Source organism: Giraffa tippelskirchi, chromosome X (genome assembly GCF_054371585.1).
Source record: "Giraffa tippelskirchi isolate mGirTip1 chromosome X, T2T-mGirTip1v1.2.pri, whole genome shotgun sequence".
Taxonomy (NCBI): domain Eukaryota; kingdom Metazoa; phylum Chordata; class Mammalia; order Artiodactyla; family Giraffidae; genus Giraffa; species Giraffa tippelskirchi.
In genome coordinates, this window is record NC_137289.1 from 147,473,852 (window position 1) to 147,498,245 (window position 24,394).

Here is a 24,394-nt window from a genome sequence, read left to right on the forward strand (position 1 = left end):
GAAGCGTCTGTCCACTGCCGACCAGGAGCAGCTGCCATCTGTCCTCCGATGGTTCTGACAGGGCCGTCCGGGTGCAGAGAGTGCTTCTCATCCAGACCCAGGCTGCAGTGACAGCACCAGAGGTGTGAACGCCTCCCTCCGTGTGGCGCCCTTCTGACCTGGCGCGGGTTCCAAGCACGTTGACATTATCAGCTCACTTGCTCTCCCGAGGGCTGGGAAGGAGGAAGCTGAGGGGTGCAGAGGCTAGCACCTGCTCACAGCGCCTGCCACCTCAAGTGAGAAGAGGTGGCTTTGCTCTGGGAACTTGGCTTCGGGTCCTGGACCACAGGGTGCTAATCCGCATCAGCACCCAGCGTGGGAGATGATGGGGCTCCACCAACGGCCCCAATGCTTCACAGCTCCCTGCAGTCATGGGGTGGAGCACACACCGCCCCTTCTGGATTCCTGGTTGGGCTGCAGGACTTGCTGCAGCAATGGAAGGTTAGCAGGTGCGCCATAACCACACCCAGGGCAAGCACCGAAATGACTGAGCTTATTCTCCGGTCACGGGCCATGGACGTGCCCAGGCCAAAGGCACGGGTCCCGGGAGGCAGATGACAGGCACGTGGAGCAGAATGATCTACAAATTCCTTCTCTAAAGGAATACTTCTCCCTGTACCCTGCTGTGATTTTACAGTGGTCGTTACACAGCCTGGCTGTGGCAACAGCTGACTGATACAACCTGTGTCCCTGATGTTTTCCCGGCTGCAGACTGACTGGCCTGAACTCAACAGGCAGAACCAGTCAAACATCGGCATACACAGATTCAACCCTACGATTTATCAGTGGCTGAAGGATCTGACATACGGGAAGGGCGTTCCAATTCTTAAGAAAGATGCAAGACAAAGACATGCTCCATTCACTGAAAGACACCATTTATTTTATTAAGGTCAAGCAGGATGATCTGTTGAGAGGTAAGTGTTAAGTGTTGAGCATGAAATTGGTACACATCTTCCACAGTGGGCGGCATGATCAAAGTCTCAGGCAAGGTCCCTGACTGCAACTTCGAGATAAAGAGAGCACATCTCAGCTGAGCGATGACCCAGGGTGAGCCATCAGCCACCACTCAGGAATGCCATGGGAGAAACGATAGCACCAGATTGTTTGTATATGCAGTAATATAGCTATACACAAAGTTGTGCACACTGACTCACTGTGATCTTTGGGTCCCTGCCAACCAGACATTTATGACGCAGATGGGGAAATAGACAGGACCACTGTGATTCTATGGGCTTTGTTTAAAGGACACCAGAGCCCTGTGTATTGCTGTGTAGCAGACAACATTCTCAAAAGACACTGAAAAGCTGGATGCAGGCACAAACTCGATCTTCACATTTTACAGACGTATCATCAAAATGATCACAATACTGTATGAGAAGGGCAAGAATCACAGATAAAAGCTTTGTGAAAATCAAAACACACTAACATCACTGTGGTTGTCTCCCCAAGGGAGGAAGGTGGCGGGGGGGGGCGGTCTGTGGACAGCCAGCTCTATCTTTTCTGCCATGACCCATTTTCACAGCAAGTGACCACAGCATGTGGGGAGGAGGACGATGCTTCACCGGCAGAAGAGGGGTTTTTCAAGTCAGGAACAGCTTAATTCAAGAAGAATAAAAAGTGCGGAAAAAGGCCTTTCTCTTTGGCATGGGTAGGCTGCCAAAGGAGTGTTTATTGCCAGCATCATTGAAGCCTGCCAGGTCGGTTCCCTCCGGGGCTGCAGAGATATCACCGCGGCCAGTCCAGCTTGTCCTTCTGGCTCCATGGGTGTGGAGTAGTGTCCTTTAATTAAAGACATTGTGTGCTTCTGTCTTTGGTAAGGTGCCAGCCACCGGTGACAAAGGGCTATCTCCCAAACTGTCGGAAAACTCCTTTCACGGGCTTAACAGGAAACAAGGAGTAATGTGATCTGACCTCCGAATATCGCCCCGATACGAAGTTATCTTAGGGCTCCTCCCGCCATTATGCAGGCATCTCACCCAACTGGGACGGAACACAGACGATCAGGTTAAAAATCAGACTGTGAGAACCAAGCCACAAGCGGCTGAACACCTATCGGGCCTACTGACATGCATATAGCCTCTTTGGTGAAGTGTCTATTTAAGTCTCTGGCTCACGTTTTAACTGGGGTGTCCGTTTTCATACTGTTAACTTCTAAAGTTCTTTATACGTTCTGGATGCAAATGCAACACACGGGATCTGCAAGTTATCTTCTCCTAGTCGTGACTCGGGCACCGGAAAACAACAGCTTGACAGTGTGTTCTTTAGTGAACGGATTCTCTTGACCACCTTGCAATATCAAACGATAAAACAGGCAACCGACGGTGGTCAGCTCTGTGGCGGAGCAAGACCAGGTCTGGGAGTTGTGTGGTCCACCGGGACCTCTGGAAAGCCAGAACCACGGGTTCTTAGAGGAAACGCAGCCTTGACGCTGCCATAACTAATCCAGGGAAGCAACAAGAGGAGCTGCCAATTATAATCCACGATCGTATACACCCCAAAGAAATGTTCTTGACGGCGGAGTGGAGGGGAAAGTAAATGAGCAAAATATCTCAGGGGCCTTAAGGAAAAAAAAAAAAAACCTCCCAAGCACATACCCTCCGGACACACTTTCAGCCAGGTAATCTCACTTTGCAGGAAAAATACCATTTGCACGCGGGTGTCATCCCAGAAAAACAAAAGCCACTATGTCCCTTCTGCCTGCACCTTAAAGCGGGCACACTGTGCAAGCGGCGATTTCACTATGAGTGAACCCAGCGCGCTGAGAGCTTGTCACCGCTGGTCTTTAAACCACATGGACAATTATTCTCCTTTCTAACACATGAATAAATAATGCTCATCCTCATGATTTTTTTTTTTTTGCTGGGTCAGGGGGCATCCTTACAGGACAGACACAACGAACGGCGCAACATTTCTAGACGCACGGGAGAACACAGCCGCCCGGCACTTCCGGCGATCCACCGGACAGCTCGTGCGCCAGGCGAACCGCCCCCCCCCACGCCCCCTATGCACCTTCAAGCTCGTTCCTTCCTGCGCAGAGGACAGGGTTCAGCGTCCGCACGCAGGGCCGGCAGAGACCACGTGACTGACCCCGGTGCGCATGCGCGCAGGGCGCACCCGAGCACCAGCGCCAAAGGGGCGGGGGGGGGGGGGGGGGGAGGCCCGCTCCACTCAGCTTTCCAAAAGGGAACCCAAGAATTAAAGAACTCATCCCAAACGCACACCTGGAAGTTATTGCTGTGCTAGGACACCCCTCCCATCCCGCGACCCCCATGGACAGGACGTAAATACAGGCTGCGGTTTTCAGCTGCATCCACAGCACCGGAGCTGATGACTCCGCCAACCCCATCTGCATCCCCCCTCTCCTCCGGGAAGGGCCGGGTGGGGTGGGGGTGCGTGCGTCCTCATTTGCCTCTCTCGGGCTGAAGGCTGTCCAACAGGCACTTCAGCTGCTCCTCACCCAGGTGTATTTTGTCTTCCAGCTCACGCTGTTCGATGATGAGCGCCGACTTCATCTTGACGAAGTGCTCATAGTCCGCCAGGCTCTCAGGTCCCAGGTAGCTGGCCAGGATGTCGAAGACAATGCCCTCCCGGCGGTCCAGATTCTCCTTCAGCTCCCTGGCGTCCTCGTGCTGCTGGATCAGGACGCGCTGCTTCTCGAGGAGGGATTGCTGGACAGACAGAAGACGCATATGCCTGCTGGGGACCCGGCGCGGGGGCTGGACAATGCCTCCCACCGCCTGCGCAGCGAGGTACCCAGATACACCCCCCCAACAAGGCGCCGGGATACACCCCCCGCACGAGGCACCCGGATACACCCGCCACGATGCGCGGGGATACACCCGGCACCAGGCACCAGGATACACCCGCCACGAGCCGCCCGGATATACCCCCCCAACAAAGCGCCGGGATACACCCCCCGCACGAGGCACCCAGATACACCCCCCCCAAGGCGCCAGGATACACCCCCCGCACGAGGCACCCGGATACCCCCGCCACGAGGCGCCCGGATACACCCCCGCACGAGGCGCCCGGATACACCCGCCACCAGGCGCCCGGATACACCCCCGCCACCAGGCGCCCGGATACACCCCCGCAGGAGGCACCTGGATACACCCGCCACGAGGCGCCCAGATACACCCGCTATGAGGCGCCCGGATACACCCCCGCACAAGGCTCCCGGATACATACTGAGGACTACGAGTCATCCGCGCCCGGTCAAGTCCAAAACAGGGAGATGCGCGCAGGCAGTGAAGGGCTCCAGGGTGGGGGTGGGGGGTACTGTGTGCGTGGAGGCGTTTCCCTGACAACACCGGGGATGGGGGCAAAGTGGGCTAAAGCAGTGCACTTAAAGAGATCTCCCAGGGCAGGATTGCTAAACCCTTCTGGTACAAGGGGAGGCGGACGGTTAAGAGGACAAGGGGCTGGAAGAAGAGAGATGGAGACGGGGGATGGGGCTGGGTGAGTCGCATAGCTGCCCAGGCTCCTTACTCGGGGGCACACACACTCCCCCACTCCTAGATCGGGGCGCGCACCTACCGTCCCTGCCCTCCGGTAACCTGCTGGAGAAACAAGACAGGGAGCGAGGAGCGGCATTAAACAGCCTCCACGTGGCGGCTGGCGGACGTCAGCGAACGCCCCGTCCTCGGTCCCCGTTTCCGACGCCAGCAGAGTCTCCCGCTCCTCTGCCACCTGGAGACCCGAACAGCCTCCCCCAGACCCGTTGGAGCACCACGGGGGTGGAAGGGCCCCGAGGAGAGGCCAGAGGTACAGGGCTGCTGCTTGGTGGGCGGGGGTAAAAACTGCGCCCCTGGGAAGGATCCCTGGCCTGCACCACCTTTCAGGGCCACCTGCCCCCTGCTAAAGGACACCCTGACCTGCCAGTGTGAGAGGAGGATTACCTGGAGTTCATACATTGGAGAAGGAAATGGCAACCCACTCCAGTGTTCTTGCCTGGAGAATCCCAGGGACGGCAGAGCCTGACGGGCTGCCGTCTATGGGGTCGCACAGAGTCGGGCACGACTGAAGCGACTTAGCAGCAGCGGCATTCTAAGCTCCAAGCGGAAGCTCCAAGCGGAAGACAAAGAGACCTCAGCTGATTCTCCAAACGGGGTCTACAGAGATCAGTTGGCATCCCTGAGACTACAAGTGCTGATTGGAGGGAGGGTGTCCTGTGTCCACGTCTTGGCCACGTGTCCTACTTTCTATCTGGAAAGACAGGGGAGCCTCCCACAGCCTGACACTGCCTCTGACACTGCCTCTTTGCCCCTCGTTAGCATGCCTGTCATCGACAGTTTCCCCCAACGCTGGTCACAGTGGAGGCCCCTATGCTGAACCTGGAGGAGGCCGCGGACCACCGCTGCCTCCAGTTCTAGGAAGGTGAAGCTCATCAAGCACGCCCAGTGTGGACCTAACGTGGAGACCCAGAGGGATACACTGAAGTCTCAGGGCCCAGGAGGACCACAGGCACAGTCCTCGATGCTAACTAATAAGCCTGTGGATGGCATCACCGATTCAACGGACGTGAGTCTGAACATATAAAATAATGCTTGCATGTTCTGGCCACCTGATGCGAATAACCGACTCACCGGAAAAGACCCTGATGCTGGGAGAGATTGAAGGCGGGAGGGGAAGGGGATGACAGAGGATGAGATGGTTGGATGGCATCACCGACTCGATGGACATGAGTTTGACTAAAACTCCGGGAGATGGTGATGGACAGAGAGGCTTGGCGTGCTGCAGCCCATGGGGTCGCGAAGAGTCGGACCGCAATGAGCAACTGAACAATGCGGGGAATCTCAGGGCGACCCCCCACTACGAGAAGGGAGAGAGCAAGAGAGAAGACGACCTTGTGCAACCAGGTGGACAGCGGGCCCAGCGGGGCTTCCAGGCGTTCACTCTGCACCCCGTGGGACCTCCCAGCTCCCCTCCCCTTCCCCCCTCCCCCACCTCCACCCGTCCCGCCTTGGGGGGAGTACCCGATCGCCTGGAGGCGTGCTGTCGTCCAGGTTGTTGAGGGCATTCTCCACGCGGGCCAGGCGGCCGGACAGTGACAGCAGGAGGTTCACCACCTTGTCGAGGTCCCCGATGAACATGCGGAACTTGTCAAACTCGTTGGGCTTGCACACGGCCTTGACCAGGGCCTCCACCTCGTCGCCCAGCACGCTGTTGGCCTGCACGTCCTCCAGCAGGCTCTCCCGCGCCTCCCGCAGCACCTGCAGCTTGCGGCCGAGGCTCTCAATGAGCTCCTGCTGTGGGTACAGCATGCAGGATTCAGTCACAGCCCTGCTGACCCGGGCGCCCAGCCCTGCACCCTCCCGCACCTCCCGGCCTGTGGGCCCATCAGCAGCTTGTTTAGCACGAATAAATATCAGGCCAGTGTTGAAAAAATCTACAAGCAATAAATGCTGGAGAGGCTGTGGAAAAAAAAAAGGGAAACCCTCTTACATTGTTTGAAAGTGAAAGTCGCTCAGTTGAGTCCGACTTTACGACAGACTATAGTCCCATGGACTATGCAGTCCATAGGATTCTCCAGTCCAGAATACTGGAGTGGGTAGCCTTTCCCTGCTCCAGGGGATCTTCCCAACCCAGGTCTCGTGCCTTGCGGGTGGATGTTTTTTTACCAGCTGAGCCACAACAGAAGCCCCCCTTGCACTGTTAGGAATGTAAATTGGTACAGCCGTTGTGGACAACAGTATGGAGATTTTTAAAATTTATTTATTTTAATTAAAATTTTTTTTTAATTTATTTTAATTGGAGGCTAATTACTTTACAGTATTGTAGTGTTTTTTGCCATCCATTGACATGAATCAGCCACAGTGTACACGTGTTCCCCATCCCGAACCCCCGTCCCACCTCCCTCCCCATCCCATCCCTCAGGGTCATCCCAGTGCTCCAGCTCTGAGCACAACAGTATGGAGATTTCTTAAATAAAAAAAAAACAAAAAAAAACTAGGAATAAAACTATCATATGATCTAACCAATCCCAGTACTGGACATATGCCCTGGAGGAAACCATAACTGAAAAAGTCGCATGTACCTCAGTGTTCACTGCAATACTATTTACAATAGCAAGCACACGAGCAGAGAAAGAAATGGCAACCCACTGCAGTGGTCTTGCCTGAAGAATCCCAGGGACAGAGGGGCCTGCTGGGCTGCTGTCCATGGGGTTGCACAGAGTCGGACACGACTGAAGCGACTTAGCAGCAGCACACGGAAGCGACCTAGACGTCCCTGGGCAGATGGATGGATAAAGAAGCCGTGGTACATATACACAGTGGAATATTACTCAGCCATGAAAAGGAACACATTTGAGTCAGTTCTACTGAGGTGGATGAACCTAGAGCCTGTTATACTGAGTGACGTAAATGAGAAAAAAAAAACAAACCAAGTATCATATATTAACACATGTATATGGAATCTAGAAGGATGATACTGAGAACCTATTTGCTGGGCACCAGTGGAGGTGCAGACACACAACAGATGGGTAGGGGAAGGATGGTGGGACTAACAGAAGGTAGCATGGAAATATGCACATTACGATATGGAAAAAGCCAGTAGGAATCTGCAGGATGACACAGCGAGTTAACACTGCCATCCTCCTCCTCCCCCCCTCCACAAGCGCCCATCATGGGTCTCTGACGGGCCTCCAACCCTCCTCCCTCCTCATCCACACATCCCAGCCACTGGTCCCTGACCTCCTCCTCTCCCAGTGTCTCTCCTCTTCCTGTCTACACCGCTCCCTGACCTCAAGTCCCTGACCTCGTCTCCCAGCCCCCTTCCCCTTTGTTTACACGGCTGCATCTGGGAGTCAATGACCTCCCATGCAAGCCTCCTCCTGCCTGTTCACACAGCTTCCAGCCACTGGTCTGCTGCCTTGATGCACAGTCTTGTTCCTCCTTGTCAACAGAACGCCAGACACAAACATCCCCCCCACCCCACTGACCTCCTCTGCAGTCATTCCTCCCTGTCCACAGACGTTCAGCCACAAGTCCCCACCCTCCTCTGCAACCTTGCCCCATTCGTGTTCACACAGATCCAACCACTGATCCCTGAATTCTACCCCGATGTGCCTCATCCGTGTTCACACGGCTCCAGCCTCATTCCTCACTGCCTGTGAGTCCATGTGCGTGCTCAGCCACGTCCAATGATGTGCCATCGAATAATGGACTGTAGCCTGCCAGGCTCCTCCGTCCACAGGGTTTCCCAGGCCAGAATACTGGAGTGGGTTGCCACTTCCGACTCAAGGGGACCTTCCAGACCCGGGAATCGAACCTGCACCTCCTGCATTGGCAGGTGGCTTCTTCACCACTGAGCCGCCTGGGAAGGCCCCCACAGGTCTTTGTCCACACGGCTAAACTAGTGGTTTCTGACTCAACTACAGTCCTCCTCATCCTTGTCCACACAGGCCCAGCCGCTGGGGCCTGCCTTAATGTACAAGCCTCCTCACCCCGTTCACATGGCTCGGGCTGCCTGTTCCCAACTTTATCTCAAAAGCTCCTCCTACTTGTAATGCCCTGTGCCCTGTCCCAGCCACCGGTGCCTGACTTTATCTGCCAGCCTCCTCCTCCTTGGACACAGAGTTCTCGCCAAGGGTCGGCAATTCCTCTTCCAGGCCTCTGCCCCCTTTTCTGCATGGCTCCAACCACGAATCCTTGACCTTACCTGCTGTCCTCCTCACCCTTGTCCACACAGCCCCCGACCAACTTCATCTACAAACCTCCCCATCCTCCTTCACGCAGACCCGGCCGCCTGTCCCTGACATTATCTGCAGCCCTCCTTCCACTTGAACACGCCGCTCCAGGCACCAAAACCCAACTTTATCTGCACCCCTCCTTGTACAGAGAGTTCTAGCCAGGCGTCCCTGTCCTCCCATACGATTGTCTTCCTCCTGCTACGGAGAGCTCTAGCCACTTGGTCCTTGACTTTCCTTTCTGATCCTCCTGCCTCATGTTCCCAAAGCTCCAGCCACTGGTCCCTGATTTCTTCTCCAAGTGTCCTCCTCCTTGTCCACACAGCTCCAGCAACAGGTCACCAAACTCATCTCCAGTCCTCTCTTTCTGAGTCAGCACAGCCCGAGGAACTGGTCCCTGAAACCCCCATCCATTCCTCCTCATGTTCACATAGCTGCACCCACACATCCCTCGCCGCTCACAAATCCCCCCTCCTCCTTGTCCACACACAAGGCCAGGAACACGTCCCTGACCTCCTCTCTCATCAGCCTTCCTCTTTTCTACACAGTTCCATCTAGAGGTCACTGACCTAAACTGCAATGGTCCTCACCCTTCAGTTCAGTTCAGTTCAGTTGCTCAGTCATGTCCGACTCTTTACGACCCCATGGGCTGCAGCACACCAGGCTTCCCTGTCCATCACCAACTCCAGGAGCTTATTCAAAGCCACGTCCATCGCGTCAGTGAAGCCATCCAACCATCTCATCCTCTGTCGTCCCCTTCTCCTCCTGCCTTCAGTCTTTCTCAGCGAGTCAGTTCTGCACATCAGGTGGCCAAAGCATTGGAGTTTCAGCTTCAACATCAGTCCTTCCAATGCATATTCAGGACTGATTTCCTTTAGGATGGACTGGCTGGATCTCCTTGCAGTCCATGGGACTCTCAAGAGTCTTCTCCAACACCACAGTTCAAAAGCATCGATTCTTCACTGCTCAATTTTCTTTATGGTCCAACTCTCACATCCATATGTGACTACTGGAAAAATCATAGCTTTGACTAGACAGACCTTTGTCGGCAAAGTAATGTCTTTGCTTTTTAGTATACTGTCTAGGTTGGTCATAGCTTTTCTTCCAAGGAGCAAGCATCTTTTAATTTTATGGCTGCAGTCCCCATCTGCAGTGACTTTGGAGCCCCAAAAATAAAATCTCCCACTGTTTCCATTGTTTCCCCATCTATTTGCCATAAAGTGACGGGACCGGATGCCATGATCTCAGTGTTCTGAATGTTGAGTTCGAAGCCAACTTTTTTACTCTCCTCCACTGTGTCCTCACCCTTGGGCACACAGTTCCTGTCACCGGTATCTGACATTATCAACAATCCTCTCCCTCCTTGTACTCAGAGCTCTAGCCATTGTTTCTGGACCTTCTGCTCCGAGTCCACAGAGCTCCAGTCACTGGTCCCTTATATCACGTACGATCCTCTTCCTCCTTGTCCACACAGAGCCAGGCACACGTTGCTGACCTTCTTCTCCAATGTATCCTACTCTGTGTCCACATACGTCGAGCCATGGGTCCCTGCCTTCATCTCCAATGCTCATCCTCCTTGTCAACACAGCTCCAGCCGCTGTTCCCCGACCTCTTCTGCAATTCTCCTCGTCCTCGTCTGCAGAGATCCACACACAAGGTCGCTGACCTCCTCTCCCAATCTTCCAACCTACTTTTGCACATATTCCTGTGAGAACTCGATGTCTGTCTCTCCACACTATCATGCAACATGTCCATATACCTCAAGCCAGCTCTTTGCACCAGGTGACCAAAGTATTGGAGCTTCAGCTTCAACATCAGTCCTTCCAATGAACACCCAGGACTGATCTCCTTTAGGATGGACTGGTTGGATCTCCTTGCAGTCCAAGGGACTCTCAAGAGTCTCCTCCAACACCACAGTTCCAAAGCATCCGTTCTTTGGTGCTCAGCTTTCTTTACACTCCAGCTCTCACATCCACACACAACTCCTTTTGTCTACACAATGCCATTCCTTTGGTCTACGCAGCACTGTCTAGCATCGCCATCCCTTTTTGTCTGCGTGGCTGTGTAAGTGAACTGATTCAACTGACCTGAACTGCAGTCCTCTGCACCCTTGTCCTCACAGTCCCAGCCACTGGCACCTGACCTCATCTCCAAAACGCTGCATCCTTGTTCACACAGCTCTGGCCTTATATCCCAGACTTTATGCCTAGTCCTTCCCTCTTGCGCTGGGCTAGCCTGGTGGCTCAGTGGGTAAAGAATCTGCCTGCAGTGCAGGCTCAATCCCTGGGTGGTCAGGAAGATCTCCTGGAGGAGGGCATGGCAACCCACTCCAGTATTCTTGCCCTGGAGAATTCCATGGACAAAGGAGCCTGGCTGGCTACAGTCCACGGGGTCGCAACGAGTCACACATGACTGTGCGACTAACTTTCACCCCCACCCCGCCTTCTACACACAGCTTCAGTGCCTGACCAACGCTCCAATATTCCTCCTTCTTGTAAACACAGCTCCGGCCACTGGTCCCCAAACTGCACTTCATGACTCCTCCTTGTGTTTGCACAGCTGTATCTATAGGTCCCCGGCCACCTGTCAATCAACCTCCTTGAACACAAAGCTCCCATCACGGGTCCCTCACCTTGTCTCTCATGAGCGTCCCTCTTGTCTCCACATTGCCATCTAGTGGTCAGAGGCCCAAAGTGCAGCTGTCCTCATCCTTGTGCACAGCGGTCTAGCCACCAGTCCTTGCCTTGACTACCAATCATTTCCTTCCTGAACACTGAGCCCCAGCCATGTTTCACAGTCTCCTCTGCGCTCCTCCTGTGCTGAGTCCACACAGCTCCAAGTCACTGGTCCCTAACCTCATCTACCATCCTCTTCCTCCTCTGCAAAGAAAGCCAGGCACAAGTCGCTGACCTTGTCTCAAATTTTCCATCACCCTAGTCCACATACCTCTGACCTCTCCAATATATTCTTGGCGGCGGCGGTGGTGGTTTAGTCGCTAAGTCGTGTCCGAGTCTTGCGATCCCATGGACAGAGGAGCCTGGCAGGCTACAGTCCGTGGGATTCTCCAGGCAAGAATACTGGAGTGGGTTGCCATTTCCTTCTCCAGGGTATCTTCCCAACCCAGGAATCTCCTGCATTGTAGGCGGATTCTTTACCAACTGAGCTACGAGGGAAGCCCATAATCTAGTCTTACTCCATCTCCAATAACTCCAGCCACTGGTCCTGGCCCTCCTTCTCATCTTATCAAACCCTGTCCACACAGCTCCAGCCAACATTTCCTGGCCTTCTGGTGTTCACAAAAGCAGCACCAGCAGGTCCCTGGAGACCTCACAAACCCATGGCGTTGTGCGCGTAACTCCATGCACTGTCTCTGACCTTGTCTCCCATAATACGTTGTCTTTTCCACACAGGTCCTTGTAGTGGTCGCTGGTCACAGGTCACTGACCTGAACGGCAGTCCTGCTCATCCTCGTCCACACAGCTCCAGCCACCAGTCCCGGACTTTGTCACCAGAGGTCCTCCTACCTGAACAGAGATCTCCAGCCACCGGTCCTTGATTCCTCTACAATCCTCCTGCCCCGAGTCCACGCCGCTGTAGTGACTGGTCCCTGACCTCATCTGCAGTCCTCTTTCTCCTTGTCCACAAAGATGTACCCACGAGTCCCTGACCTCTCCAGTCTCCATCCTATTCTCTGCACACCTCCCCAGACAAGTCCTCCAATCCTTCCTACACTTCCTTAACAAGGGTCAAGCCACTGGCGCCTGACCTCCTCTCTAACTCTCCTTCTTGTCCCCACACCTTCGGCCACAAGTCAATTATGTCCTCTCCTCCTTGTCCACGCAGCTCCAGCCACTGGTCCCTCACCTTGCCTCTCATTCCACTTTCTCTTTGTCTACACAGCTTCCTCTAGTGGTCATCGACCTGAACTGCCGAAGAACTGATGCTTTTGAACTGTGGTGTTGGAGAAGACTCTTGAGGGTCCCTGGGACTGCAAGAAGATCCGATCAGTCCTGGGTGTTCACTGGAAGGACTGATGCTGAAGCTGAAACTCCCATACTTTTAGCCACCTGATGCAAAGAGCTGACTCATTGGAAAAGACCCTGATGCTTGGAAAGACTGAAGGCGGGAGGAGAAGGGGACGACAGAGGATGAGATGGCTGGATGGCATCAACGGAGATGAGTTTGGATAAACTCCAGGAGCTGGCGACGGACAGGGAGGCCTGGCGTGCTGGAGTCCATGGGGTTGCAAAGAGTCGGACACGACTGAGCGACTGAAGTGATTCACATCCACGCAGTCCCAGCCGGTGGTCCCTGAGTTATTAATTGATGAACCTGCAAATCCTTGCTCACACAGGTGTAGCCTCCTGTCACTGACATTATCTCCAATTGTCCTTCTTGTAGACACAGCTCCAGCCACTGGTGTCTTTCTTAATCTGCAGTCCTCTGCCTCCTTGTACGGAGAGCATCAAGGCACTGGTTTCCTTTCCACGCCTCGGTTTCCTTTCCAATCCTCCTGCTCCATGTCCAAACAGCTCCAGCAACTGGTCCCTGACATCATCTACGTGTTCCCTCCTCCTTGTCCACACAGCTCCACCCATGGTCCCTGACTCCATCTCCTATCTTCCTCCTCCTGGACCAAACAGCATCAGCCACCTGAGTGCGTCTCCAGACCTCCTCCTCTGTCCCCAAAGCTCCAGCCACTGCTCCCTGACTTCCTCTCCGCTCCTCCTCAGCCTTGTGCAAAGGGCTTCTAGCCACTGGTCCCGGCCTTTCTTCCTATCCTCCCGCACCATGTCAACACGACTCCAGCCACTTGTCCCTTGACTTTCTCTACAAGCGTCCTCCTTCACGTCCACACAAGCTACAGCAACTGGCCCCTAACCTTGTCTCTCAAACCCCTTCCATTCTGCCGACACCCGTCCATCTAGTGGTCACTGACCTGAACTGCAATCCTCCTCATCCTTGTCCCCACAGTCCCTGCCGCAGGTTCCTGATTTCATCTACAAACCCCCTCGTCCTTGTTCACACAGCTCCAGCCACCTGTCTATGACTTTATGTTCCCGCCTTGTCTACACAGCGACAGCTTCAGGATCCTGATCCCTCTCTCCCATCCTGCTCTTCCTTATACACACAGCTCCACTCAACTGGTTCCTGACCTCCTCTCCAAAATTCCTCCTCCTTGTCCACCAAGTTCCAGCTACTGATCCCTGACCTCCAGCCAAAGCTTCCTCTTTCTAGTTCAGTCGCTCCAGTCACTGGTCCCTGACTTAAAAATCTCCAAACCTCCTAATCCTTACTCACCCAGGCCTGGCCACGTTGTTGCTGACTTTATGTTCAGTCTTTCTCCTCTTTGCACAAGCAGTCCCAGCCACTCTGTCCCGACTTTATCTCCAACCCGCCTCATCCCTCTTCACACAGCACCAGCCACCGATCCCCTTGACTACTGATTGCAAATCCTTCCACCTGCTTGTCAAAACATCTCCAGACACAAGTCCCTAAGCTCTTCTCCAGTCTTCCTCCTCCTTGTCCACACAGCTCCAGCCACTGGTCTGACCACATCTCCAATCCTCCTCGTCCACACAGCTACAGCAATTCATTTTATCTCTCATTCTCCTTTCTGTTTGTCTACACGGCTTCATCTAGCGGTCACCGACCTGAACTGCAATCCTCCTCATTCTTGATCACACCGTTCTGGCCCCGTCCCTGAGAGTCATCTACAATCCTCTTCCCCCTCGTACAGAGAGCTCCAGCCACTGGTCCTCGACTGCCTTTCCAATCCTCCGGCTCTATGTCCACATAGCTCCAGCCAACAGGTCTCTGACTTCCTCTCCAAACCTCTGCATCCTTGTTCACACGGGTCCAGCCACTTGTCTTAACGATGTTATGGCCAATCGTCCCTCCTCGTCTACACAGTTGCGGCTCAAGCAGCCTGACCGTCTCTCCAGTCTTGTTCTTCTTTATCCACACGTCTCCAGTCACTGGTTCCTGACGTCCTCTCTGATCATTATCATCCTCCCCGTCCACACAGCTGCAGCCACAGGTCCGTGACCTCAAGTGCAATCTTCCCCATCCTTGTCCACACAGCTCCGGCCACGGTTCCCAGACTTTTACCTCCAATTCGCCTTTCAAATCTCCATGGAGCTCCTGCCACAAGGCCCTAACCTCCAGTTCCACCTTCCCTCCTCCTTGTCCACACAGCTTCAGCCACTGCTCCCTGACCTCACCTCCCATCCCCCTCCCTCCTTGTCCACCCCCTGGGTCCCTGACCTACATCTACAATCCTCCCTCCTCCTGTCCACAGTGCTCCAGCCAGTGGTCTCTGCTGCCTTCCCAACATGTCACAGATCTCCTACCCCAGGGCCTTTGTACACCCTGCACCACCCCCTTCTCCAGTCCCTGACAGAACCAGACACTCCCTCATGTCACTGCAGGATTTTCTGCATCATGAGCTCATCAGAGCCTTCTCTACAATCACACTCCTTTTATCTCTGTATGCCTTCACCCTGTTTTCCTTTTCTGACCGATTTACACTACATGTGCGCAAGCATTTTCTGTAAAGAGCCAGAGAGTGAGTATTTTAGACTTCAGAGGCCACACAGCCACTACTCAACACTGCTTACAATATTGTAAATGTAATACAATATGTTAAGGCCATATGTAATACAATATGTGGAGGCCCTATGTAAATGAATGAATTGGCTGCCTTTAAATAAAACTTTATTTGACAACAGCAGGTTGGGGGCCGGGCGTGGCCCGTGGGCCCTGTATTGTGTGTTTGTTTTTGTGCTTCGGATATACAGTGCCTTCAGGGAAGGAATGACTATTTTGCATGTTGCTGCTGCATCCCTAAGAGCCTGGGTCAGTTTTTGGAGTTGAACAAGGGCTGCTTTTTGGTTAACACAGCCCTTTACAATCTGCTGTTGTATTTATTACCCGATTACAGGAATTTCAAATCGGTGCTCAAAGATGGCATGGACCCTGCTGAAGGTCATACAGTTAAGTCCCTTGGGTCTCAATGGGGGTAGAAGAGACATTATCCATTGACCTTAACATGAAAGAGACTGGTGGCCACCAAGTTCTTTGGACGCTGGATCTCATGACAGACAGATAGCACAGAGGTCCTGTGGAGAGGCCCAATTTTAGGACAGAAGACTCTCCCACAGAGGGTTTCACAGGCAGGCCCAAATGTCAGCGTCTCACCCAACACAAACGGTGCGTGGTGCAGGGCCAGGCTGGGGGTGGACCCGAGGGCCAGCACGTTCTCATCTGGATTTCGGCCTCCCTACCTTTTTGACTGACAGGTCGTGGTCCAGGTAACTGCCCGAGTCCTCTTCCGGCTCCTGCTGCTCCTGCAGGTCCTTCATCTTTATCAGCAGCTCCGCCTTGGGGGCCGACGTGCTGTAGTAGGCGGAGTTGGTGGCCAAGGGTGCAGCCGCCAGCACGCTGGTCTCCTCCCTCCTGGGGAAGCAAACGGCAGAATGTCCACGTTAGCTCTGATCCTTTGCACACAGACGCACCTGAACCCTGGGCTGAGACCTGCGAACCGTGGGGCTGACGAAAGGACACCAGCCAGAGAGAGGAGAGAGCGGAAGCAGGGACCGAGTGGGCTTCCCTGGTGGTCCAGTGGCTAAGACTCTGTCTTCCAACGCAGGCGACAAGAGTCTGGTCCCTTAGTCGTGAAGGGATGATCCCACATGCTATAGGGCAGGTGCTGAGGCCACAACTAGAAAGTGAAGTCGCTCAGTCGTGTCCGACTCTTTGCGACCCCACGGACTGTAGCCCCCCAGGCCCCTCTATCCATGGGATTTTCCAGGCCAGAATACTGGAGTGGGTTGCCATGCCCTTCTCCAGGGTATCTTCCCCAACCCAGGGATCGAACCTGGGTCTCCCACATTGCAGGCAGATGCTTTACAATCTGAGACATCAGGGAAGCCCCCCAGAACTCGGACCCCCTGCCAAATGGTACCCAAAGCCCCGCCTGCGGGGGAGGAGGGTACAGATACTTTTCTCGGGGAGCCTGAGGTCTATGGGGAGCTGTCTGTTGCCACTGTAAGTGCAGCCACAGGCCCTAGGTTCACTGGGTGTCCTTCCACCAGCGGCCACATTTGCAGCCTCCGAGCCCCTGTCTGCTGCATGACATTCGTGCTCCTGCCTACTGTCAATCAGCAATGCCTACCGAGACTACGTGCACCAATAGGACAGATGCAAGTAGGTGCACCTTTGTGCCTCCACATTTGAAGCCTCTGCAAATGAGGCTCCACATTAGCAGCCTCTGAGCCTTCATGCTCCTGCCTACTGTCCATCAGCAATGCCTACCGAGACTACATGCACCAATAGGACAGATGCAAGCAGGTGCACCTTTGTGGACAGGTGACTGAATACAAGAGGCTAGAGAAGGTCCTTTACAGAACGAAACACGTGAAACTCTTAGTCACCCAGTCGCGTCCCACTCTTGGCCACCCCCAGGCAGTGTAGCCCACCAGGCTCCTCTGTCTGTGTGATTCTCCAGGCCAGAATCCTGGAGTGGGTGGCCATTCCCTTCTCCAGAGGATCTTCCCCACCCAGGGAGCGAAGCCAGGTCTCCCCTGTTGCAAGTGGATTCTTTACCATCTAAGCCACGAGGGAAGCTCCCCCCACCAGCCGTCTATACAGAATGAATTACAGCAAACTCACCCCGTCAGCCAAATACGTAACAACAGAAGGCCTCTTTTGTAAGCACATATCCTCCGTAGCCTCAGCTTTCACTCCTCTGTAACAAGCCTCTGCACCTCGGCACTAGTGACCTTTGGCGTTGGACCGTTCTTTGTTGCCGGGGGTGGGGGGTGTGTGTGTGTGTGGTGCAGGCGTCCTGTGCCCCGTAGGTCGACCAGCACCATCCCTGACCTCCACTCTCCCAGGGGCAACAACTAGAAGTGTCTCCCGAGATTGCCAAGTGTCCCAAGGGCAGACAGCGGAGAAAAAGCCCTGTGGACATCACTAGAAACATGTCCTTTCATATCTTCGCCCAACTGACGTCACTGTCCCCAGAATGGACCTTTAATTTGGGGAGGGTGTCAAAAAAAAAAAAAAATCCCCAAAGTGCCAAGCACTTATGGAGAAATCTGTCACCAGAGAGCATGCATGAGAACGGATAAAGAGATAGATCCCTGGCCCCTTGCCCTGGAAGCCCAAGAGGTCAGAACCACGCATAGGGAAGGACAGAGGCAGAGGTGGGTAGGGGTGGTGTACTCACCTCTCCTCCGCCGTCCTGGGCGAGGGCATCTTGGGCAGCAGCTTCCTCCGTTGCTGTGCGCCTTCCAGGAAGTGCTCGTCTTTGGGGAAGATGCCCTCCATGAGGTCCATGGTGGTTCTCATCCTCACACCGGGGTCTAGGATGTCTGCCAGCGACTTATCCCTGCCCGCAATCTCGCGGGCCAGCTCCTCCGACTTGAGGTCGTCGGCGGTCCTGTCTTTGGCCTTCACGTAGCTCAGCGCGGGAGGGGAGGCCCGGCTGTCCTTGGCGGGGGGTCCTGGGGCGCCAGCGGGGGGCTGGGGCTCAGTGCCCTGGCGGCTGTAGGGGCAGAAGCGCGAGTAGGACTGCTCCGACGTGCTGAGCGTCTTGATCTGGTCCCGCTCGAGGCCACGGGGCAGCGGAGGCGACTCGGGGACGTGGGCCAGCGCCTGGCGGCTCTCCTTCTCCGGCTGGCTCTCCGAGTGTAGTATCTTGATGGGCACCATCTTCACCGTGGTGTTGTTGTCCATCACCCGCTCGATTCTGCCAAGACAAGGGTCGTCTGCTGGAGACACGCCGTGACCCCAGGCACGGCTCAACGATCAGAACTCAGATGAGCTAACCCGCTGGTCCCATGGTGGGCGGGGGGCGCCTTCCAGACAGGGGAGCCCAACTCAAACATGGGCCCATCCAGGTCACATGCTCCAGGATTGGGGAGACGAGGGCTAGGAGTTCCTGCCCCCAGCCCCCCAACTTGGGTCTCTTGACCCTCCTCGGCTTCAAGGTGCTCAACTTGAGAAGGGAAATTCCAGCATTGCACCCAAGCAGGAAAACACAGGCAAGACCCGCTTCATTGCCTCCTTTTCCCTCCCCACGTAGAAACGCTCCCCACCCACTAGCGACTTAGTGAAGTGAAGTGAAAGTTGCTCAGTTGTTTCCGACTCTTTGCGACCCCATGGACTACAGTCCATGGATTCTGAATTCTCCAGGCCAGATTACTGGAGAGGGAAGCCATTCCTTTCTTCAGGAGAATCTTCCCAACCCAGGGATCGAACCCGGGTCTCCCACATTGCATGCAGATTCTTTACCAGCTGAGCCACAAGGGAAACCCAACAATACTGGAGTGGGTGGCCTTTCCCTTCTCCAGGGAATCTTCTGAACCCAGGGATCAAACCCAGGTCTCCCGCATGGCAGGCAGATTCTTTACCAGCTGAGCCACAATGGAAGCCCTACTCAGCATGTATTTACGTCTCCACCCCACCCCTCACTTTGTGGGGAAACTTGACTGGAAAAAAAGAAAACAAAACAAAGCAACAGAAACAAATCCTCTGCAGCTTGTGATATCCTTTCAGACAAAGCAGGTCTTCCAGGTCATTCCTGAGCACAACTACCTCTCCTCTTGAAACTCGTGCAGACTTTCACATTCAGAAGTTTGACGAACTGCTTCCTCTACATGAGGACAAACCAGAGTGGACCAGACCTTACCGCCACCCAGTCGCATCCATTCCTGCCGGGAAGCGGGACCCGGAGGGGTGGAGGACGTGGTGTTGGCCAGGCACAAGCCCCTCTCCAGGTTCCATGCAGGTGAGTCTGGACGGTTTTGCCCAGAGGGCCCGGTCCCCAGCAGCACCCAGTCCCGAGGGAGCCCTCAGCCTGCATGCCACCGTCTCTCTCTCTCTCTAGTTGCTCAGTCGTGTCCGACTCTTGTGACCCCATGGACTGTAGCCCGCCAGGCTCCTCTGTCCCTGGAATTCCTCCAGGCAAGAATACTACAGTGGGTTGCCATTTCCTTCTCCAGGGGATCTTCCCGACCCAGGAATCGAACCCGGGCCTCCTGCCCTGCAGGCAGATTATGGACTGACTATGAGGAAGTCCCCTGGCATGCTACCCTAGGTCTGATAAACCACACCGCCCACGAGCAGATTCTCATAGCCCAAGATGCCCAAGGTGACTCAACGACCCTGAAGCGGTCCTCCTGGGTCCCTCCTCAAAGACACATACTCCAAACCCAGAAACAGGCTCCAGGAAAACTCCAGCCAAAGCTTCTGTGAGGCGTCAAATCTCAGGCTCGTGCCTGCTGCTGGGCACGGTCCCCATCTTGCAGCAAACACACAAACCAACCTCATAAAGTCCAAGAATTCAAAGGAAGCTTCCCGCCTTCGGAATGGGGGTGGATGCATTTTTATTCTGAGCGAGTGACTACTCTCTAAAATCCCCTGCAGGGTGGGAAGGCTGCACTTTCCTCCTCTCTGCATCCCTGACTCGGACTGGCACACAGCAAGACCGCAGGACCTGCCTGCTGAATTCGAGAAGGCGTGTCTCAGGACAAAGGAGCTGCTCTGTGCCCGGGCTGGCTCCCCAAGTAGAGCTAACTGGAAGTGGGGAGATACAGGGTATGGAGGGAGATGAGGTCAGCAGGCACACACACAAAAGAAGAACATCTGTGTCTGTGTGTGTTAGTTGCTCAGTCGTGTCTGACTCTCTTTGACCCCGTGGACTGTAGCCCGCCAGGCTCCTCTGTCCATGGAATTCTCCAGGCAAGAATACTGGAGTGGGTTACATTTCCTTCTCTGGGGGGGATCTTCCCGATCCAGGGATCGAACCCACTTCTCCCGCACTGCAGGCAGATTCTTTACCGTCTGAGCTACCAGGGAAGTCCCGAGCATCTCTGAGCTCTGCACAAACACCAGGCAGCTCATAGGCCCTGTCTGATGTGTTTTACTCCCTGTCTGGTTGGTAGTTGATGACAGGCATGGGGCAGGTCTCCATTCATGAACCCTGGCTCAAAGTTCACGGTGGATGTCAAAGTCATTCCACTCTCTCAGGCTGCCACCAACCTGTAACACCAGCCCTGGGGACGGGGACACTGACCTCGGTACATGGTAAGCCAGCTTTCTTGGTAGGAAATTCCTGAGTGGAATGGTTACCATCTGCCCCACCACTGTGCTCCTCTGACTGGAACCTGGCCTTCTATGACAGCCAGTGCAGCAAAGTAGGCTGCTTCAAGAAAACCTCTGTGGTCCCCGACAATGCCATACTGGACGGGAGCACGGTGGATGCGTCAAGACGCCCCCACTCGGTACTGTCAACAAGTGTTGCCGCTGCTTGTGGAAACTCCTCTCAGAATCTTGGAAAAAGACCTAGTGAGAAAACGCAGACTCTCTCAGGGCAAGAAAAAATGAAAACCACACCCTCCCACCTCCTAAAGTCAACAGAGGTCAGGACTACTGAGCAAACACTCAGCCACATTCCTCAGAGGAGCCCACCTCGCCCCAGACCAGGGCCCGAGAACCAAGAGGCCCATGTCAGCTCATCTGCAACAGTGCCACACAACTCCACCCTCCACACAAACCACTGCATTGGTTCTCCCTTTTAGAGCTCCTCAGTGTGCCCAACAGAAAGGATCTCTGAGCAACAGCTGCATTCTGAATGACCGAGGGCAGTGCTGACCCCTAGATGAAGCTGCACTGGCCACTCCACCCCTGGGGGAACTCAGGATGCTATCAGTTAACGTCCACACGGTGCTGTCTTCGGGGATAGAATAAAGTTCAGGGACCTCCCTGGTGGCTCAGTGGTAAAAGAATCCACCTGCCGATGCGGGAGACACGCATTCGAACCCTGGTCCACGGAGATCACACATCCTTCGGAGAGACGAAGCCGGGGCGTGGCAACTGCTGAGCCCGTGTTCTGTGACAAGAGAAGGCCCTACTTGCTGCTGCTAGAGATAGCCCACACAACAGCAGGGAAGACCCAGCACCACCAAAAGGCAAGTATCTCAAAAGGTCGAGTCAAGACTCTACAGAGGGGAGACGCAACAGAACTTTCCGTGATGATGAAAACAGCTGTACTCTGCGCTGTCCAGGGTGCTAGCTGCTAGCCCCACAGGGTGCGACTGAACAACAGGTTTTATTTCATTGTTATTAACTTTTCAACTGTGGTGCCGGAGAAGACTCTTGAGAGTCCCTTGGTCTGCAAGGAGATCTAACCAGTCTTTCCTAAAGGAAATCGGTCCTGAAAATGCATTGGAAGGACTGATAGTGAAGCTGAAACTCCAATACTCTTTGGCCACCTGATGCTAAGAGCTGACTCACTGGAAAAGACCCTGATGCTCTGAAAGATTGAGGGCAGGAGAAGGGGATGACAGAGGATGAGATGGTTGGGTGGCATCACCGACTCAATAGACATGACTCTGAGTAAACTCTGGGAGTTGGTGATGGACAGGGAGGCCTGACAGTGCTGCAGTCCATGGGGTCACAAAGAGTCAGACACGACTGGCCAAGTGAACTGTGACCCTCGTGCTGATCCTCTGGCCCTTGGTGGGCAGGAAAGTTGACAGCAAGTTAAAAATCCAAGTGACCACTGGAGGAGGTGGGAGGTTGGAGGGTCCTCTCCGTGTGAGGCCCAGGACCCAGCATGGAGAGTGGGGTCAAGGCCGCCGGGGGCGGGGCGGGGGCGCATGTTCACACACAGGGAGGATGCGCTGGACCCTCTCGCAGCTGCAGGGAGCCCTAAACAGGGCAAGAAGGTAGGGAGACAGACTACCTGGTGGCGTTCTCGTCCTGGATGAGCAGCGGGGGCTTGTCCGTCAGCTTCTGCGGCGCGAACTGGGGCGATGGCGAGCGCGAGGTGTCCATGGCGGAGGTCTGCAGGGGCCGCAACGGGGCAGGGAGCGGCGCCTCCCGCCGGGGCCGGGCCGCGGGCTCCTCCGCGCGCTGCGCGCTCCGCGTGTCCACCGCCTCCGAGGAGGCCACCGAGGTGCGGGGCCGGCCGGGCGCGCCCCCCGGGGGTGGCCGGAGCTCGCGCCTGGGTGGAGGTGGCCTCTGCAGGGCGGGTCTTCGGGCCGGCGGGGCGGCGCTCAGGGGCCGGGACTCCTGCCCCCGGGCGGGCGGTTCCAGGGGCGCGCGCGGCTCCTGGTACCGGTAATCGCGAGGGAGGGTGCCCGCCCGGCCGCGGGCCTCCTGGGACACGTCGGGCCCTTCCCGGGCGCCAGGGGGTTCAGAGGTTTGCCGGGGGTCCTGCAGTGCTCCTGGGTCGCCCTCCGCAAGCTGGGCATCTGCTTGTCTAGGGGAAGCAAGTAAGAAGAATGGCCAAGGGTTCCAGGGAACCCTCTCCTCCCCGAACCCGACTCTGCCCTTCCGGCAAGAGCACGGATAACCTCCCTTCAATGACTTTAAGGAATTAAATCCACCCATGTCTGCGCACGCCAGTCCCCGCTGCAACTACAAACGGGCAGACATCAGATGCAAACACACAGTGGGCATCAGGCGGTACTCTGGCACTCATACCAGAGGAGAGGAGGTACACACGTTGACACACACACACGGGCACACACACTGCCATTTGGGGGCAAAATACAATTCACACAAACATTAAACAAAAAACGTGTGTGAAAATACTCAAACGGTGATATGGAGAAACACTCATTTCACATTTAAACAGTATTTTTACAGGACTTATTTCAGGAAATTGCCACAAACAAAGGGATACAACCTTTTAAGACAGCAGCGGCAGATACATTAACAAAACCTCTTAAACCAGCAGCCTATGATTAAATATCAGAAAAACAAAGACTGTTTGTTTTGTAAGCTGCACCAAGGCATTGATCTTTACACACTCTTAGGCATTCGGCTCAACAGGTAAAGAATCTGCCTGCAATGCAGAGGTCAAAGGAGACATGGGTTTGATCAGGTAAAGAATCTGCTTGCAATGCAAGATACCGGGATTCGATCCTGGGGTTGGAAAGATCCCCTGGAGGAGGGAATGGCAACCCACTCCAGTACTCTTGCCTGGAGAATCCCACGGACAGAGGAGCCTGGCGGGCTACACAGGCCATGGAGTCGCCAAGAGTCGGACACCTTCACTTTTCATCCTTTTCCATATTCAGTTCTAGCTTTACCTAACACGTACTTAACATGCACACACACACACGCTGGCAAAACACATGCAGCCATTCTGTACATGCATATGAAAGTGAAGTCGCTCAGTTGTGTCTGACTCTTTCCGACCCCCATGGACTATATCACGCCAGGCTTCCCTGTCCATCACCAACTCCTGGAGCTTGCTCAAAGTCATGTCCATTGAGTCAGGGATGCCATCCCAACCAACTCATCCGCTGTTGTCCCCTTCTCCTCCTGCCTTCAATCTTTCCCAGCATCGGGGTCTTTTCTAATGAATCAGCTCTTCGAATCAGGTGGCCAAAGTATTGAAGCTTCAGCATCAGTCCTTCCAACGAATACTCAGGACTGATTTCCTTCAGGATGGACTGGTTGGATCTCCTTGCAGTCCAAGGGACTCGCAAGAGTCTTCTCCAACACCACAGTTTCAAAGCATCAATTCTTTGGTACCCATTCCCTTTCTCCAGGGGAATCTTCCCAATCCAGGGATAGAACCCGAGTCTCCCGCATTGCAGGTAGATGCTTTACCATCTGAGCCACCAGAGAAGCTGAAGCTTTATA

General features: G+C 54.7%; 1 protein-coding gene across 2 annotated transcripts in view; it reads right to left on the reverse strand.

The window, feature by feature from the left end:
* Nucleotides 1–2,884: 2,884 nt before the first annotated feature.
* The window catches only part of LOC145536631 (protein Shroom2-like), a 144,585-nt gene continuing 123,075 nt past the window's right edge, over nt 2,885–24,394 (reverse strand). For both annotated transcript variants that reach the window (XM_081566152.1, XM_081566151.1), the window contains 5 exons: nt 22,482–23,000; nt 17,961–18,482; nt 16,015–16,186; nt 6,015–6,287; nt 2,885–3,707 (listed from right to left, as the gene is read on the reverse strand). In XM_081566152.1, coding sequence (XP_081422278.1) covers nt 3,441–3,707; nt 6,015–6,287; nt 16,015–16,186; nt 17,961–18,482; nt 22,482–23,000 — 1,753 coding nt within the window. In that variant the 3' untranslated portion in view covers nt 2,885–3,440. The remainder of the gene's footprint in view (nt 3,708–6,014; nt 6,288–16,014; nt 16,187–17,960; nt 18,483–22,481; nt 23,001–24,394) is intronic.